This window comes from Haliotis cracherodii, unplaced genomic scaffold (assembly GCF_022045235.1).
Source record: "Haliotis cracherodii isolate W230 unplaced genomic scaffold, xgHalCrac1.p SCAF_5, whole genome shotgun sequence".
In the NCBI taxonomy this organism is placed as follows: Eukaryota; Metazoa; Mollusca; class Gastropoda; order Lepetellida; family Haliotidae; genus Haliotis; species Haliotis cracherodii.
Genome location: NW_027266308.1, coordinates 18,201,661 through 18,220,985, shown reverse-complemented (window position 1 = coordinate 18,220,985; position 19,325 = coordinate 18,201,661). Strand labels below are relative to the sequence as shown.

The following is a 19,325-nucleotide window of genomic DNA, read 5'->3' as shown; positions in this document are numbered from 1 at the left end:
ATGACGAAAGAAATAACCAATATTGAAAAATCCCAATGAATGAGTGTTTGAAATGCTTCTCGGTTAGTTATGTGGACTTGCAGCACGTACATCTTCAGACCGCAAGGCACCTTCAGTCTGCTGTACAATCCCCGCGGTATGCCGTGTCAGTCTTATACAGGCACACGAGTACTTTGTTGATGAGTGTTGGAAGTAATTGACAATGACATAAATGTGAACATTCTGAGGTCGCTCTTCTTGTCGCCAAGGATAACTTAGGAAAAGGGTGTCTCATTAAAAACTATTAATATGTCAACAAAATAAAAGGTAAAATTCAAATAGAGGCCATAACAATGTTCAATTTCAGTCAATCATTTGTGAATGTTTTTATTTCCATACTTTCAATGAATTATTGGTTTATCCTTAATCTAAGTGGTCATGCCATTTAAATGAAATACTGATTTCAGTTATTGACTTACTGGTATCAATAAAGCTGATGTAAAAAAAACCCGAAGGTATAAGTGATCGTCAAATCTATTCATGTCGAATTGAATTACTGATATCATGAAATAAATTATTTATATCAGTAATATTCGAGACAATGAGTTAATATCAACATGAAATATAGATATCATGAAATAAATAGGTAACGTCGGTCCAAATCATGACATCAGTAATTCTAGTTATATCAGAAACTATTGATTGTATCAGCACCTACAGATAATATCAGCATGATGTACCCGTTATATATACTCACACGAAAAGGAACGCAAGTGGTTTTAAGCAAATAGGTAACAAACACGGAACCATAAATTAATACGAGTTTTAGCATGTAGTGAAACCTGATGGTGTTATCAATATTTTTGGAAGCTCCGAGTAAAAACGCAACATAAAAAACGAATCGCCAAAACGCACCATTTCAATGAACACGTGGGTATCATGCACCCAATTTCTCGCGAAATCGAAAATGCACAAACTGTCACGAACTGTAGTGGGTATAAAACTGTGGCCGATTTTTGGACCTACAACTCCTTAGTCAACAATGCCACGCCTAACTCAAATTCAGAGAAACCAGGCTATCGGACGTTTGGTAGCTGGGGAGTCTGTCCAAGGTGTTGCCCGTCATTTCAGCGTTGACATAACCACAATTTACCGTCTCCTGTATCGATACAATGCTACACAGACCACAGATGACCTTCCTCGGAGCGGTCGTCCTAGGGTCACCACACCTCGACAAGATCGGCAGATTACCCGTCAACACCAGCGACATCCGTTCCTAACTGCAAGTGAAAGTGCTCGACAGACCATAGGAACACATAATCGACACATTAGCCGGGACACTGTGATCCGACGTCTCCGTTCCAACAACTCAGATGTTGCCGACCAGCACGTCGTCCTGTTCTCCAACCACGGCATCGACAAGCACGACTTCAGTGGGCACAGGGTCATCCCAATTGGCGTCATCGTGAGTGGAGGCGTGTCATCATCTCTGATGAAAGTCGCCTTTGTGTCTCCCATGCAGACGGAAGAGTCAGAATTTGGGGGCGTCGAGGTGATCGTTTCGCTGACAGAAACGTTGTGGAAAGGGATCCATGGGATGGACCTAGCGTCATGATATGGGCAGGGATTGGACTTAATGCGAGACTTGGACCCATGTGCTTTCTGAATGTTGGTCAAGGTCGGGGACACGGCGTCACTGCTCAGCGGTATATCGACCAAGTGATCAGACCCCACGTTGTTCCATTTTTTGCACAACATCAACAACACATTTTCCAGCAGGACAACGCTCGTCCCCATGTTGCTAGAACTACCATGGCCTTCCTACAACAACACAACATCCGTGTTCTACCGTGGCCAGCCCTCAGCCCCGATCTGAACCCCATCGAACACTTGTGGGATGAGGTTCAAAGGCGTCTGCACAATGTGCGCCCAGTCCCTACAACTGCCGATTATCTACGCACAGCTGCTCTGGATGTGTGCAGGAGGATCCCTAGGGCCTTCACAAATCGTCTGATCCACTCAATGTACAGGAGATGTGTGGCAGTGATCAATGCTAATGGTGGTCACGCCAGGTATTGACTGACATTTTGGGTATTGACCCGAAACTGTGTATAAGCCCTTAACATTTGAAAAAAACCCAATTATGTCATCTGCCTTTTAATCCATTAAACTGTCTTCAGTCAAATTTTTGTCAATCTTGCCGTATTAGTATTTCTTGTCTTTGCTGTTGAAAATAAATAACGTATACTGCATACTCGATTTGCGTTTCTTTTGCGTGTGAGTATATATAGAAAATTACAATTTCATTCCAGTGAATCGACCATGTTTACAGATGACATATACATATGGTTTCATAATGGCGGTCATAATGTTGATGCATATTTTGATATCCAATCTTAATATACAAAACAGATGATATCAGAGAAACCGTTGCATCTTTTTCTCCATGTTTCGCATCTGACGAGTTTTGCAATTTACTGCGCACTGGTTCAGGGGTAGATAACTCTGATCAACCCGAAGGTTTGTTGTTCAATCCGCCAGTCACAGTATAATATCTAGGCAAGGGCAAGGTACATACTCTGATTACCAATTACATTGTTTTGAATTTAGCATGTTTGTAATACGACCTACTGTAGAAACTAGATCTATAGGCCCTGTGTAATGTCATTCACACACAACAGAACTGCGGCGACGCAGAAGATGTCAAGGCCCGATTTTTCAATTTTATTTCTCGATAAAATTTGGAACGAAAATATTATTCTCTATTTTTAGGGAATACTATAATTCACTGTCTCTAAGTCACTAAAATTGTGAACATCTAAACTGATCAAGCGGCCAGTGGCAGTGCGTTGTTGCCACAGGATAAAAACAATCCAGGCCATATTCTCAGTACAGAAACTAAGCTATCTGTAGGCCATTGTACCCGTGCTGACAAACACCCCTTCAGTCCTAATTTGACATATAACTCTGTAATTTCTATATCTTGCCAGACTTGAAGGTCTTCCTAGAATCCAATATATCTGGGTAGTGTCCTTGAATTACAAAGAGTCCCTTGGCTAAAGGGTCCAATGGCACGTAAGGCGGCGATATATCATCTAATTGTTACATTTAGATAACTGAGTTAATTATATGCCACATAAATGTTGCAACAGAGTAACACATAAATGAAAAACGTACGTCATGTCCACACCACAGATTTAGTTCGCAAGTTTCTCCCGTGAGTGAAATCCATTTTAATTAAGAGTAATGCATTCAACATTTGTAAAAATCATGTTATTTATCTCCTTAATTGTTACTCACCCTGCATTGTTTAAGTCATTCTAACTTGATTTACTCTAGATCACTATCAAAATTTAATGTTATAAGGACTGACTGTGAGGTATCATCATGTGCGGTAGTAATAAAAGTATTAATGATAAGGATAAATATATGATTTAATGATGAAGTTCATCAATGATTGTCATGCTTTCATCATGTTAATCAGTCTTTGAGATAAAATACAAAATAACATTGTTATACTGTCAATACTTGATGTTTGTCTCATGTTACAGTGTTGTAACAGGGATCAAAAGACACATAATGTTCAGGGATTTATCCAGGATTTCAAACTAAGTGCCCTTGGCAATGCTTGGCAGGCAATTTGATAAAAAAAAACCACCCATGCTTGCCGTAAAAGGCGACTATGCTTGTCGTAAAAGGCGACTAATGGGATCAGGTGGTCAGGCTCGCTGACTTGGTTGATGCATGTCATCGATCCCAATTGTGTGGATTGATGCTCATGATATTAATAACTGGATTGTCTGGTCCAGACTCGATTATTTACAGACCGCCGTCATATAGCTGTAATATTGCTGAGTGTGGCGTAAAACAACAAACCAAACCAAATCAAATCAAATTGGTCAGTGCTGTGAATACAAGTCACTTCTACAGAGCCATAACATTAGTTATTAGGAGTCCTATTATGTAACGTCCAGGTCTCCAGGAGCTTCAGGAGGTTTCATCAGACATCAGAGTTACATAATGCAGTGCAGTCAGTCAATAACACATTTCTTTCTCAGTTTGGTACAATCGTGAGAAAATCCATTGTCAATGGTGTACAAGTAAATAAAACATTTGAGTGAATATCATCAATGCAATTGAACTTAATTCACCATCATTAACTTAGCTCACTTGCCGGCGAAATAACTGTAATGCAACTTCATGCACTTTATTATGTTTATTACAAGAACACAATTATGGAAAAAGCTTTATTATTTAGTATCATTCTCCTGTACGTTCCTAGATGTTCCCGGACATTCCCAGACATTATTTAGTGGGGCTGTTTATTGCTCTTTAACATGAATTGGGAAATTTAATGTCACTTGCTGCACAGTTGTCAGCCTCTGGCCAGGTCCAGATAAATCCCTGTATAACACAATATCATACTCGCCCACCCATGATATACCTGGAAACTTCGCATTCCCACCAGACACAAGATCATACCAGTGTGCGACTTCAGCTCTATGTCCAAAATCTGCATTTTTTGTAAAACTTTGCAAGTCTATGTGTAAATAATGCGTGAAGCACATTTCTGGTGTTTCACACTGTGATACTGCTGGAATATTGCTAAAGTGGCGTAAAACCACTCACTCACTATATGTTGATATTAAAATCTACTGAAAATGATGCAAAGAGACAATTTGGGACCAGCAGAAACAGATGTTTTTAGCACATAGTGTTGTAGATGCACAGGATATATGCTGAGTGGTTTGGAAAGGGACAATAGGGGCATTGACAACTTGGGTAACCTTGGATATCCATTACCCAGTCAAGGCAGGTGATGCTTTGAGTAAATAATATACAGCCTCAGCCTGTAATTTAGGTCTTGGGGAAGATACCTGACATGATATTGATATTTGTGAGTGATATATATTTATCCCTCAATACATAGCAAACTTGCTACAAAGTCTATTTGTCATTTATTTCAAACCATTGATCCTTCTGCCCTCAATAACAGTGATGTAGTTATAATGTTATCAGTTAAACTTAATGTGTGATGTAAACCATGCACGGGGCTCAGTAAATGTGCAACAATTGCAAGACTACAGGCTGGCATCATAGTCTACACTCGGGAGAGTAAATATCATGTCATTCAATGTATCATCTTGAAAAAGATCAAACATTCCTACTGCCAGATCTGTGGGTGGAAAGATATGTATGGTATTAAGGGATAAGTACCAGAGATAATATCTTGCTAATTGTCCCCCGCCGCGCGAAAGCGCGAAGTGGGGGATATAGTATTCACGACCGTCCGTACGTACGTCTGTACGTCCGTACGTCCGTCCGTCCGTCCGTACGTCCCACCTGTTTGTTGCCGCGATATCTCAAGAACTAAACACTGGATTGTCTTCATTTTTGGAACTATGGTGTATATACAGACTCCGCACACAGTAGTCGGTTTTGGTGACCTTGACCCCATTTTCAAGGTCACAGCAGGCAAATCTGCTTTTGGAGTTGGAAAACAGTGTTGCCGCGATATCTCAAGAACTAAACACTGGATTGTTTTCATATTTGGAACTATGGTGTATATACAGACACCGCAGCTACCAGTCGGTTTTGGTGACCTTGACCATATTTTCAAGGTCACAGCAGGCAAATCTGCTTTTGGAGTTGGAAAACGGTGTTGCCGCGATATCTCAAGAACTAATCGCTGGATTGTCTTCATATTTGGTACTATGGTGTATATACAGGCGGGGGACATTTTGTCAATTTGTGACAAATACTTGTTTTTCCTCACATGTTGCTGAGACTCCCAAGTTTATGTCTTAGGATGCAGTTATTGCTATGGAAATTTGCAAATGATAATCTATTTGTCCCTATGTTTAAAACTGACTTGAATGAAAAGGTCTGTTTATGACTTATGACTTTTTAGCTCAAATGTCAAAATCAAATGAGCTTATGTTGTGGCATGTAAGTCTGTCATCTGTCATGTATCGCCAATTTGGAACATCTTCTCCAAAACCACTGCACCAGTGTGTGAAATAATCTCAAAATAATCATGCCCAGTTGGGCTAGCTAGCCTTTCAAGTTTTTAACTAGTTTCAAATTTTACTGGACATGGAATCTGTACTGACCATTTGAAGAAATTTCAGTTCCGGGCCTGTTTTTTCAAACTCATATCTGCACTCAGCACTAATTTTTTTCACAAAAGATATGGGCAAGTTATGTTGTGGAGTCATTTCGGATGTGTCACATAATCATGGTTACAGTAGAATTGTCATAATTGAAACGAAAAAATTCATCCTCACAATATTTGACATAGGCAGTCAACTTTTTTTAAATAATGCAGCTTTTGATTGGTTTAACTACAAATTAGAACCAATCACAAAAAAAGTTTGTTATACACAGTGTTACAGTCACTAAAACAAGGTGAAGGGTCGTTTCTATCTACAGTAAGGAGAGAGCTTTCAAACATTTTGATTAACCAAGAGGTGTGCCTAAAAATATCGCTGTTGGTTTCAGTAGCCATTCGGGCTCGGGACATCAGAATCTTTAACCTGACAAATATTTTGCTAGCCACGGCTAGGGGGCAGGTAACTATTTCGCACACTGCACTGCACCAAAGCTGAAACTTTACATGCATGTTCCCACAAATGACACTCATATCTGACCATTTTAGCTCACCTGATTGAAAGTCATGTGAGCGTATGTCTTGATGCGTTGTCAAACTGTTAGTTGTGAACTTTCGCATTTTCAACATGTCCTCTGAACTACAAGGCTAACTTTGTATGAATGATCCCATTCCCAGCTTTGGTATACCTGACCCGGTAGAGAACAGGTCTTCAGTAACTTATGTTTGCTGTGTGAGGCGACTGTTTTTGTCGTAAGAGGCGAGTATCAGACTCGGGTGATCAGGCTCGCTGGCTTTGTTGATGCGTGTCATTGTATCCCAATTGCGTAGATTGATTTTTATGATGTCAATCACTGGATTTTCTGGTTCAGACTTGATTATTTACAGACTGACGTCATATAACTGGAATATTGCTGAGTGTGAGGTTAAACAACAAACAAACAAATTTTGCTCTGCTTGTTGTCTAAAACTTGTTGTCAAAAATCCTACCCCATTTGAAGTCTCTCCTTCAAAATCGAACCTGGTGCAGTAATTATCAAGACTGATATTTGACTGAAAATAGACTTAACCCAGTCAAAAACTCAAGTTGGTATTTATGCAGTGTCTAAGTCTAATACTTAATACTGCCATGAGAAACTAAGTTGATTTCACCAAATGCGATCCTATGATCAGTTGTTTTTAACCTGTCCGTGGAGGGGATCAGACAGCCCGCTTGTACTTACACAGGTCACTGATCCATTCAATTCTTGATTATGGCTCCATTGTTTGTGGTGGAACACATAAAAGTTATTTACAAAAACTAGATACTGTCCATCATCAAAGCTTGAGGCTTTTGCCTTGGAGCTTTCACAATATCTACTCTTAATAGTTTATATGTGGAGGCTGAAGAGCCATCCCTCAAACAACACTGTTAGAAATTATCCTTACAATACTACACAGGATTATATTCTAATCAATCTTATCCAGCTTTTGGATATTATTTAATCCTCTTTATGAAGACCTTTACATCAAAAAGCAACCACTTGCAATAAGAATAAAACCTGCCCTTCCCTCAGCCAATATGTATCTTGAAACTATAGCTCCTCGCCTCCAACAAACACAATTGGTTTATTCCAGTTGTTTCCTCCTTTTTTGTTTTTGTGCATTCTACCAATGACAACTTCACACACTGACTTAACTCACTCTGAAAGACATTCAACAGGTTCCTCTTCTCTTTAGGCCCATTTTTGCACATTAGAAAAAGTCACAACTTGTATGTGCTGCTCAAATTAATGATCTTGAATTTTGATTTGAAAATGTTTCCATAGTTTTTTCTCTCTCAGTACGGATGTGTGACGAATAATGTTAAATAATTGTTTGAATTTGTTCAGGTAGTCATTATTGGTTGATATTTTCGAAACGGAAGTATCCAAAAAGTATATTATCTGATATTTCACTCAACAAAATGTGAATAACAACATGCATATCAATGTTTACATGACCATGTTTCATCAACGTCATCGTGAGTTCATTAAACATTGTTATGGTCATTCTTTCCCTAGGATTCAGGTAATCAATCCTATAATTTTGTTTACTCAAAATGTACATATGCTTTTTTTATATGTTTTTCTTACCAAAAAAGCTTGTATTTGACTGATTACTGTTATTAGCCAAAGCAGACGGCAAAAGACAGGAAATGATCTTGTTAAAATAAGTGCAATGTAGTCAATAACAAATAGTTCTGTTGTATGGTCTTCTATAATATTTCAAACGCTTTTGAAAGAGTATGGCATTGTGGGCTTATATATGAATTTAAATGTTTGGATATAAACGATGAAGTACTAGCATGGGTGGCTGATTCTGTAACAGCTTGCAAACAATCTGTCTTTTCAAATGGCATATTGTATGATGCTGGAAAGGATCGGTACTAGTCCTTTCCTGTTCCTTTTGTACATCAATGATGTAACCGACAAGTTCAAGATTATTTGCTGACAATACATCCCTGGGCATATCAGACACCAGACACCAGTGCTGACGGCTCATGCTGGTTAGGATGTTTCCCTGAGGGTGTTTACCCAAAGGCTCTTTGCTGTCATTCCTGAAGCTGACGGCCCGACTTCAGACTGATATTATACTGATGGCTAGCCCTAGTTTCCGGTTCCTTCCAGTCTTCCATTTCTAAAGCTCACATACTGGCCTGGCTGACAATATTCTGACAGCTGGTTGAAATGCTGGCACTAGCTGGCTTAGGATTCAGGACCTGTTCATTCCAACAAAGACATTTTCTCTGACACATATCCGGTTTCAAGCATCAAGATATAAGGATTATGTATTTGGCTTTACCTGGCTTTGACTCAGATACCTATTCTGACCAATAGCTGGATGTTTTACATATCACGCCACACAGATGGTTCAAGGATTGGAAGTAATGATAACTGCCATCAGGTGTGTGTATACAGAACAACACCTAATGTTCATCCAGAACAACAGTTATGTTGTGACAAGACTGCAATCTTTGGATATTTCAGATGATGCTCGATTTAGGGAATTTGTTTGCTATCTTCCAGTTTATGGTAAGCAAGGAATGAACAACTACAGTGTAGCTTCTGAAGATTCCCTGGCCCCAGATTGTGGACCCATTTTGAATTGATGAAAGATGCATTCATTAATTACAGTAACAGTATGAGCTTGAAGTTATATCTTCTCAAGACAAGCCTGTGAAGTCAGGACACTACAAAGGAACCATGCCCATGCCTTCCTGCTACCAACACTATATCCAGAGTACTGCAGAATTGAGGGAGAGATGCTTTTGGTAGTACATTATTGGCTCAGAAGACGGACTCTTTCTTATTCAGCTATGATTTTTGGTTATTCACAATGATTATGAGACTGATCTTTGTTTTTGCCTACAGTTGTTGGATCAGGATGAATGGATATTTGGATGATATTATATCAGCCAATGAGCTACAGGAACGACTGATTAGACAGGCATTGTCCAATTTAACTACAGTGATCCCTCGCTATTGTGCTCTTCGATAAAGCGCTACCTCGGTTACTACGCGCGGTAACGCATGGCTCCCAAAATTTATGTACACTTTTAATACTGAGAGTTATACACAGACATAATTGTATTGTTGTTCGTTGTTCATTTGCACATAACGCTTCTCATTGCATAATCAACCGTTTATCGCTGAATGGAGTTCTAATAATCTGTTTGAAAACATCTGCGGCAAGTCCCGGAAATACGATTGTTCAACTAGTAAAAATTAACTTTTCACACTATACATCCTTTGATCTTAGAAGCGCATGCATGCAAATAAAAGAGAACCACAAGCGATATTTATATTCTTAATTAGTGGGCAATCCTATTTGAGGCGACGCTGTCAACTCGCATGTAGTTGCTGTCACAAAACGGCGGTCATTCCTTTTGATTCGGATCAAGTAACCGTATCAAACCAATTAATCTGTATTCAGTGTCTTGGGATTCCCAGTGCATAAAAACAAGTCAGCATTTGTCCCCACTCAGAAGATCCAGTGTGTCAAAGCAGTGTTCAATTCTAAACGGATGATGGTGACCCTGACAGAAGACAGATCTCCATCATCAGTGGATTTTATTCATCAGAGCTACAGATAAGCTGCGTATTTGGGTAAAATATTCAAAACCCAATTACTTTCAATTGACTTACGTACAGAAACGCATGCATTAAATGAAAAACTCAAATGTATAAAAACAGCATGCGTAAATACCCAATGAAGCTTTCTCAGCATGCGTAAGTACCCAATGAAGCTTTCTCAGCATGCGTAAAATGGAGCTTATTTCCGAAACACAATTACGAGCTAATTTACTTTCCGAGTCACGCCTATAGTTAGAACTCTTATATACATCTAAAACATTAGGGAAGTGAATTTATGGATGTCAACCTCTTTATTATGAGGAACACAACATTTTGGAGTGTATGCTTACTCCTTCATCAGGTGAATGAATGATATGTACTGTAATTTGAAGTTTGACGACCGCTTCAGCCTCTGGCTATGTCACAGTCGGTGAATGATAAGAGGCAGAGAGCATATATATGTACTCGTAAGAACAACAAAAGTAATAAGATAACAAAAGGTGGAAACTTAACAAGGGAAGCCAACAGATAACTGGTGCTGATAGGCGATAAGCAATAGCCAACATTTTACAGTAATTAGGGCTCATAGTATGGACAACTGGAAGCCGGGACTAAATTATCGCTGAAAGGTAAATGGCAATGGGCAAACAGCAGGCCAGGGGTAATAAGCACTGAGCATATACTCATAGCATACACTCCGAAACGTTGTGTTTCTCATCATAAAGAAGTTGACATCCATAAATTCTCTTCCTTATGTGTATCACTTCTAAATGCTTTTCAAAGATCTGAAACATTATTTGATATATTTTGAAATCTAAAAATGTTTACTCATGTTTACCATCAATCAAGTGGTTTATGATAAACCTCAATTATTGACCTATGGTCTTCTGAAGTGATACCGTTTTTTTCTCGGTCTTGGTTTTCATAACCATCATAGAACTCCACTTGATACTTTGGGGAAGAAGGGTTTGTAGTTGTAAAATGATCTCTCTTATCTGTCTGTACCATATACTTACTGCCCCCAGCCCCTTGCAGTTCTCCAACCTCCGTGCCAAGCCTGTCCCAACAATAACCATGCACATGGTTACTGATAACTGATGAGCGAAGGAAAAGTCCCCTTTGTCCAGCTATATTGTGCCTAGCATGTTGAGAATGAGTAGCCTGAGTAGTGGCTTTAACATTTTTTAATAATGTTGCAAACTTTGATATGTAAAGAGCAAATATAATTCACTTTTACTTATTTTGGGGATACTTTAAAAAATAATTCAGTTTCTTTTGAGCAAGCATGAATATAAATGCATCAACATCTTTGTCATATTGGAATCATACTGCGGAGTATTATCATAATCCTTCAACAACAGTTGCAACACTCATCTATTCAGAAATGATATATTGATTTGAGATAATAAGAATAACCACAATAATAACCACGAATGTGGTACATGAAGGGATGATTGTGTCAGTGACAATACTGCTTGGATGTGGGGATTATGGCTATTTGCTTACCCCCAAAATATAATCATTTTTGTTAAGTAATCACACCTCAAGAAAGCAATTAATTAGCTTCACCCTACACAAAATTTCACTGACACAAAACACATTCTTTATGTGTTCTGAAGGGAGAAAATAACAACGATTCAAGGTGGTGTTTGTAATTTTCTGTGCATGGACTAAGGGAGATAATTCAGTTGACAAACACAGACTCGTGTACCACACTAGGAAATCTTTAGAAGGCTTTTGATTTGGTGTGACTTGGTGTCAGTGCCCATGCTGCCAGTGTGGTGATTCTGGCTGTTGTATTCTAGAGTTGGAGTACTCCTTAAAATAGAATCATGTTGGGTAATTATTTGTAAACTAACCGTTAGAGTACAAGTAACCAATTCTTTGTGTATTCTGAAGGGAGAAAATAAATATCTTAAGATGGCATCTATTTTTTCCTTTGCAACTGTAAAGAAAATTAACTCAACACATGTTTATTCTTGGGGAGTCTCCCTGACAGGAGAATAAGGCTACTATTTTCTAGAGGGTAAGTTCACAAACAAGTACCCAACATTATTGAATTGTTTGTTTGTTTGTTTTTCTCTCTCGATATGCCTGCCTTGGTGGCAGTATTGAAACTCTTGGACAAGTTGAACAAATTGGAGTGTCATCGTTAGTGGGAACAAGCATTTCAATTTCAGCTTCATTGGTCGAGTGGTTTCTGAGAAGATTTCTAAAATTGTTCATGAGCAAACATGCCACAACATAAGATCACTTTGCTCACAGTCTAAAACTTTGATATCCTGTATACATTGTATAAGCATAATGAAATTCCAACTGAACTTCTGAAATAAAAAATTCGTGGAAACTTGAGACTCAAAGAACTATGAAGATGTCTGGCACCATAATGGAATTCAGATTTATTCAGATGGAATAACCTAGTTTTTAGGGCTTCCGATGACACAGGAATCCTATGTATTTGATGTTTTTTTCACAGAACCAATGACATAGATCATATGTAGGAACAAATGGAACTCTGGCTCTGGAAATGAAAGGCCTAGAGAGTTGAAATTCTTCATACTTGATCAATAAAGATTTCACTGCATATAAAACATTTGAAGAGGAAGGAAAGATAATTGTATCCAAGAGTTTGGCGTGATGTATGTCAAGTGCAGAATGTTTAATATCACATTATGTAAGATAGCTACGTGTAAAATTGCAAAGAACAATGAAGAACAAAGTGTGGATTATTTCATGATAAAACATTGCCCTATCATGACGTCATTCTGGAGATTCGAACATGCGCTTGCAACTTGATGACATAAATAAGAGGGAAGTGTCTGACCAACTGAGTTGTTCCCCAAAGATATAGCTGGACAGCGCAGATGAAAGCATGCCGAACAATTGCACTCAAAAGTGAGAGAGATATGTCAGTCGGTATTGGAAGAAAAGGTACAGATAATTGATGTGAAAATTGTAAGAATACCAAACTTAATCCCCCTGTACTTAAAATGGATTTGTCCAACATTCCCTAGGTATTCATGGAGTCATTGTTATTTAAATACGGGTAAATGGTTTAAAAGCTTGTACAATTTATTGACATCCTTAAAAAAAACTGTGCAAAATATTGATATCTCCTATAAGAAATAAAAGACTCGTGGTCGTTGTTTATCGTACAATAAGACACTGCAGGGAGAATATAACACTCGTGGCTGCGCCCCTCGTTCATGTTCTCTGCTGTGTTTAATGGCACGATAAACAAACCCCACTCATCGTTTATTTCTTAAATGATAGTGAGCTTTTGACTTGTGATATACTGGTTTAAATTTCAGCAAAGTTTAAGAGACTGAAGACAACAGTCAGCATTTTGGTTTTCTATTTTTCAGATTGTTGGAGCTACCATTAAAAATCCTCATGATGGTAGATCTACTACAGTGTATGAGACTTGTGCTGCAGTATTGTCGGTATACTGTGCGCTTTTCTCTCGTCCTGTTCACCAATGTGTATGCCATATCATCCTACTGTGTATGGCTGCTGCTGCTTTGGCCAGTCCGAGTTCTTCAACCCTCCTTCTACTGGAAGCTTGAAACTGTCCTCTTCAAGGGACTACTGGCCATGGTTACAACATGGTTCTTCACAGCAGGATACAGAAGTAAACAAATAACAATTACTGTCCACACATGTTAACTTGAAGCAATGTTTTCCATTCTATATCATATTGTTAGTTCACAAAATCAATTTCAGTTTATGTCAAGGGTCTTTGTCTGTCGTTCATCCCATCAGTTCATCCATCTGTCGGTCTTAGTATTAAACTGAAAGCTCTCCAAGACTATTTAACATATTGTTTTCACAGAACATGTTCTACATGCCCCTGGCTTTGACAAAATAAGACTTTTCTTTTTCAAATATTCAAAATGACTGTCTCATAGTACATTTCAGATAAGAATGCAGCCATTGCACTCCCATCTTCTCATGGAAAACCATAGAACATATCGCTTTCAAATAATTCAAAATGGCTGCCATGGTAGTTGGCGTAATTAGGATGTGTAAGATAATTTGAATATTCAGGTTCCGTGTACCACTTTCTCATTTGTAGTTGCTAGAATGTACATATTGAAACATGCCTTATATATGTTTCAGCAATCTTTCTGGCATTTGATTGGCTGACTTGTATGCAAAAAAAAGCATAAGAACAGCTTCTTTCACGTATAATTTGAGATTCTGGACAAGGATAGTTACCAAACCAGGCATACATGACTTTCTAGACATATGTTCAACAGAAGGACTAAGTGAAAGTCACGGCTACCAAAATTGAAAAATGAAATAATAATGTTTGTTGAATTTAATTTTTTTTTGCTATAACGCTAAAAAAGTAGAACGTATCTGAGTATTATTTCATTTATCAAAAGACACCCAACCATTCATCAGTATAGACACTATAGAGGTATTTTGAGGTGTTTCCTACATACAAATTTCAAACCATAATACGTTGTTTGGTGACAAAAATTATGATGTTTTAATTTATCCTGCATTACTCCCTGATGCATCTACTGCTTGTTCTTGACAGAGAGAAAGCTGTGTGAGGTCTTGCTGAAGACGAGGTTGTTTCAACTATCACAGAGCTCCCATTTGTTGTGTTTTCATATCTTTCATATGATTTACACCAAAGCATAATGATTTTACGCCTGGTGGTGGTTTTCACCACAGTAATCTCAGATGTTGTGTAGCCATTTTGAATATTGTCCGTGGTCACGCTTTTTTGTGACATGCGTTTTGTATTCCGTTGTATTGCCTGGTAATTCATCATTTACGTATTCTTGCAATGATATCGTTTATTAAAGTGGTGGTTTTTTTGCGCTGTTTGTGTAAACGTGTGTTTTCATAATCCCACATGACTGGGAAAAAATACATGATACACCATACATAATCGGGCAGGGGCGCATTGTGATTACACTTTGCTTAATTGCAGATAAAATGCCATCTTGTACAAGGTCTCGCCATAATAAGTCTGGGTGTTATCCCCATCCCTTGTGCTTAAATTGCATGTCCCTGTGCCTACCAACAGATGCCTCCTCAGCTATTCAGAGACTTCTAACCTGGACTCACCTTGGCTCCACTATCTGCAACTGCTACAACAATCACCTCCGGCTCCTACAGTGTCTCTCCAGTCGACCTTGCCGGAGTCTATACCAGCGCCTATACAGCTGCCTCTCCTGGCATCTTCCCAGGCATCTCTACCAGCGTCTCTACAGGCGTCCCCAAAGGTGCCTCTCCTAGCATCTCTACAAACACCTTTATAGGCATCTCTACAGGCACCTAACCTGGACATTTGTGGCATCTCCACAGCTAGTTCCACTCTATCCTGGGACTCAACTTCGCCTGGCACCTCTTTATGGCGCAATGGGAGCAAGTCTTCGTGCTCTAGTGGGTACAGGTACCTACATGTACCAATCCATTCTGACGACAGAAAATTCATCTGCTTCATATTAATGGGAGTCCACTCTCAATGGGTGGTGCTCCCATTTGGATATTCCTTGGCCTTTACCCACATCACCAAGCCAATAGCCTCCTTCCTCCACATAAGTGGTGTCCAATTTGAGGTGTACATAGACAACTGCCTCCTGAATCAGGTCATGGCCACGCTCCTCTGTCACAGAAAAATCAGGCAGCATCTCCTTCTCCAACTGCGAGGGTTAATCAATCTCCTTAAATCAGAGCTCACGCCTTCATTCCATCTCCAATTCACTGGAGGCCTCTTTCAAACCGACCGAGGCCTCCTCTCAGTACTCAGGGACAGGTGGCACTAAATACAACTCCACCTGCTCCCTGTACACCACCAATCCCGCACTCTGCGCCAGTGGCAAGCGCTCATGGGTCTCATATCAGCGCAGGACCCGACCTCCAGAGGGAGCCTCCAACTGCGCTTGATACAGATGTTTCTGGACCCCTACATAAGGCGCCAAGAACAGTCAATGTCCATCGTCCTCCCGAATTGCCTCAAACGTCATCTCTGGTGGCGGACTGTGGAATCGACCGTCTTAGACGGCATCTCCTTGACATGAGCTTACAACCTTGTTACACCTATTCGTTGACGCCTTTCTTCGAGGATTGGGAGCGCACTGGAGGGTCAAGTCGCCTTGGGGCAGTGGTGCGCCACTCAACAGCACTAGCATATCAACAACCTCAAACTGGAGGTGCTCAGACTGGCTCTCTCTCCCTGGAAGTAGACCCTCCAGTGCACACGGATCGCACACGGACAACCTCACTGTTGTCTGGTGCCTCCAGAATCAGGGAACAACTCATTACCAATCGCTCCTTAGTCAAACATTCTACTTGGCCTTGTCGACCAGTTCCAGGTCCAACACATCCCAGGTTGTCGCAACATCCTGGCAAACACCCACTTCAGGCCGGACAGAGTCAGTTCTACGGAGTGGAAATTCCACCTGCACGCCTTCGCTCTTGTTTGTCTGTGCCTTGGCCGTCCCAAGATAGACCTACTCGCCGCCAGTCAGAACTAACAGATCCGGACCTTTATATCGCGGGTAGCAATCCCTCAGGCATCGCTATGAAGGACTAAAAGCATACACTTTTCCACCTCAAGTACTCCCTCAGAAGGTCAGGTCGACGCAGAGCCTCATTCTGATTTTAGTCATGCCCTGATGGCCAGCAATGGGTTGGTTCATGGATCTCGGAGAGTTAGCCACCACCGATCCTCTTCTGTTCCCAGACTCGCCAAATCTACTGATTCACCCACACAGCAAACAACCACACCCGGCACCAGACAGATTATATCTGCATGTCTGGTCCATCTACAAAGTGCCTTAAGTGCCAAGGGCTACTTGGCTAGGGAGGTGAGACCCATTACATCGACCGTTTACGAGAAGCCTCTATGACGGCAAGTGGCGCTCCTTTGAAAGTTTTTGCAAGGGAAAACACCAGGACCTGCCCTCTGTGTCTCCTCATTTTCTGGCCGAGTTCCTTCTCTTCCTGCCTCACAAGCTTAGTCTGAAGGGAAGCACTATCATGATATTCCTTGTTGTCCTCATTTCTGTTTTTACAGAAGATGACAAAGATCCCCGAACTCCAAGCCTAACTTTGCTCCTTCCGACTGGTAGACCAGAAGGCTAAGTTTAGGCTCCCAGCTTTGAATCTGAACGTAGTCCTCACCCTACGGAGAAGCGTGCCCTTTGAACCACAAGAAGAAAATCTTCCTCCTGGCTCACGCTGTGGCAAGATACATGCACTAGATGTTACGCGTGTCAGTTTTGAGCAAGGAGCGCACCGAACTCCCTTCCTCCCTGTCAATAGGAATGGTCGCTTTAAGCCAGACTTCGCCTTCGCTGATTGACTGAGGGTTTTTTAGAGTTTTTATTGAAGATCACTTCTGAAGGTATGCCCTCCACTGATCCGTCGGGTTCAGATGCATTAAGGAGTAAAGCAGGACAAGTTGAAAAATCTTGTAAAATCCTTGGTATTTTTTAGATTTGTATACTTATCCTGCATTACTACGTCTAAACTGGCCCACCTATCACAGAGCTGCCTCCCCATGATGCCTACAGATGTTCCGTTTTTTTGCAGAAATGTGCTGACCCGTGATGTCATCGCCTCCAAAGTCACATGGGAGCTGTGTGATTGTCCTGTCAGCTAGTTGAAACAACCTCTTCTTCAGCAAGACCTCGCACAGCTCTTTCTCTCCATCAAGAACAAGCAGTAGATGCATTAAGGAGTAATGCAGGATAAGTATACAAATATAAAGAATATATAGGATTTTACTAGTTTAGCACATTCTCGCTCAAATTGTAATTATGTTTCATCCAATAGAAATGTTTGCAGACCAATTATACAGTGAACAAGGGAGATAGTTCTGACCTGCTGATTTGATTAATACTAGCTTCCAATCAACCAATCACGGTATAGTTTTACTATCATCCCTTGTTAATCATAGACGAGGATGGGTAAAAAAATTCTAAGCCAGACTAACTTTCAACTATTGGCCATAACAAAGTGAAATAGTCAATGTGGACATTGTTTGAGTGGTTCTTTCCAAGTGGATTTGGTCTGTTGAGGCCATTTGTATATCAGTGACAGCCAGTTGAACGTGATAGGGGTCCAAATGGACCGAGCAGCCATCAAGTTTTTTACTTTAGAGAAAAGTACTCCCCAAGAAATTGATGACTGCATGTTACAAGTGCATGGGGATAAGTGCCCTAGCTTTTCCACTGTTAAACGAGATTAGTAACAGGTGATGAAATATGGGTCTACCACCATAATTAATTTCCAGTTACTGCATGCATCAATAACCATGATGAAGTTGCAGGGCATATACACTCGCACGCTTCATCAATACATTTGTAAGCCCACCTGTCAACTGTAAACTGCTACATTTATCCTGGTCATGACATCTCCCACGAAACCACCAGGCACTGCAACATTTTTTAACGTTTCAAACAATCATGTCTCCAAAAGTGCTCATCTTATACAATTATAAATATTAAGGTTGCCTAATTTAAGTACTTCAGGCATTCTTCATGCATGTTATTAAAACCTGGTGCAAAGCTTATGATATGTATACCTGTGTACAGATGGAAAACAGCAAATCAAAACATTTAAGGGGATGTCGGCGCAGCCATCTTAGATGATGACATGCGATCTTGATGTTAACATGCATCTTCATCTTCTCTATTTAGGCTGTGTTGCCAAGTATTGTTTTTGTGTCAGATATCTGATGATTGAGAATAGTTCTTTATTTGGCTTCAACATCTAGTTACTGGTTCCTACTAGTACCTATTGTTTGGCTATTTCGTTTAACTTATTTCAACCTTAAATGCAACACAGAATGGCATGTATCCCTTTGGCTCTGGGGTCTGTGGTGTTCCCAAAACAAGTTTCTTTGAGTTTCATGGTAAATATAAGGGACAGACCATTTGATATTCAGGGGACTGTCACAAAAAGGGTTCAATGAAATTCTAAAACAAATTCAGTTGCTCATTTCAGAGAAAAAATTGTATGTTTACCTCTGCCAATAAACATGGGGAGTCACCCTGAATGCCCTGTTGTTACAAGTCCTTTGGCATTGATTTATGATAGAGTTTAGAAGTGGACAGAAAGTGAAAGTATTATACTCTTATTTCTTTTTATTGATGATCTTGACTTTACTACAAGTC

At 39.9% G+C, this 19,325-nt stretch overlaps 1 protein-coding gene across 2 annotated transcripts in view; it reads left to right on the top strand.

Moving 5' to 3' along the window:
- The first annotated feature begins 2,477 nt into the window (after positions 1 to 2,477).
- The window catches only part of LOC139442463 (acyl-CoA:lysophosphatidylglycerol acyltransferase 1-like), a 64,999-nt gene continuing 48,151 nt past the window's right edge, over positions 2,478 to 19,325 (top strand). For both annotated transcript variants that reach the window (XM_071223272.1, XM_071223271.1), the window contains exons 1-2: positions 2,478 to 2,549; positions 13,548 to 13,813. In XM_071223272.1, coding sequence (XP_071079373.1) covers positions 13,576 to 13,813 — 238 coding nt within the window. In that variant the 5' untranslated portion in view covers positions 2,478 to 2,549; positions 13,548 to 13,575. The remainder of the gene's footprint in view (positions 2,550 to 13,547; positions 13,814 to 19,325) is intronic.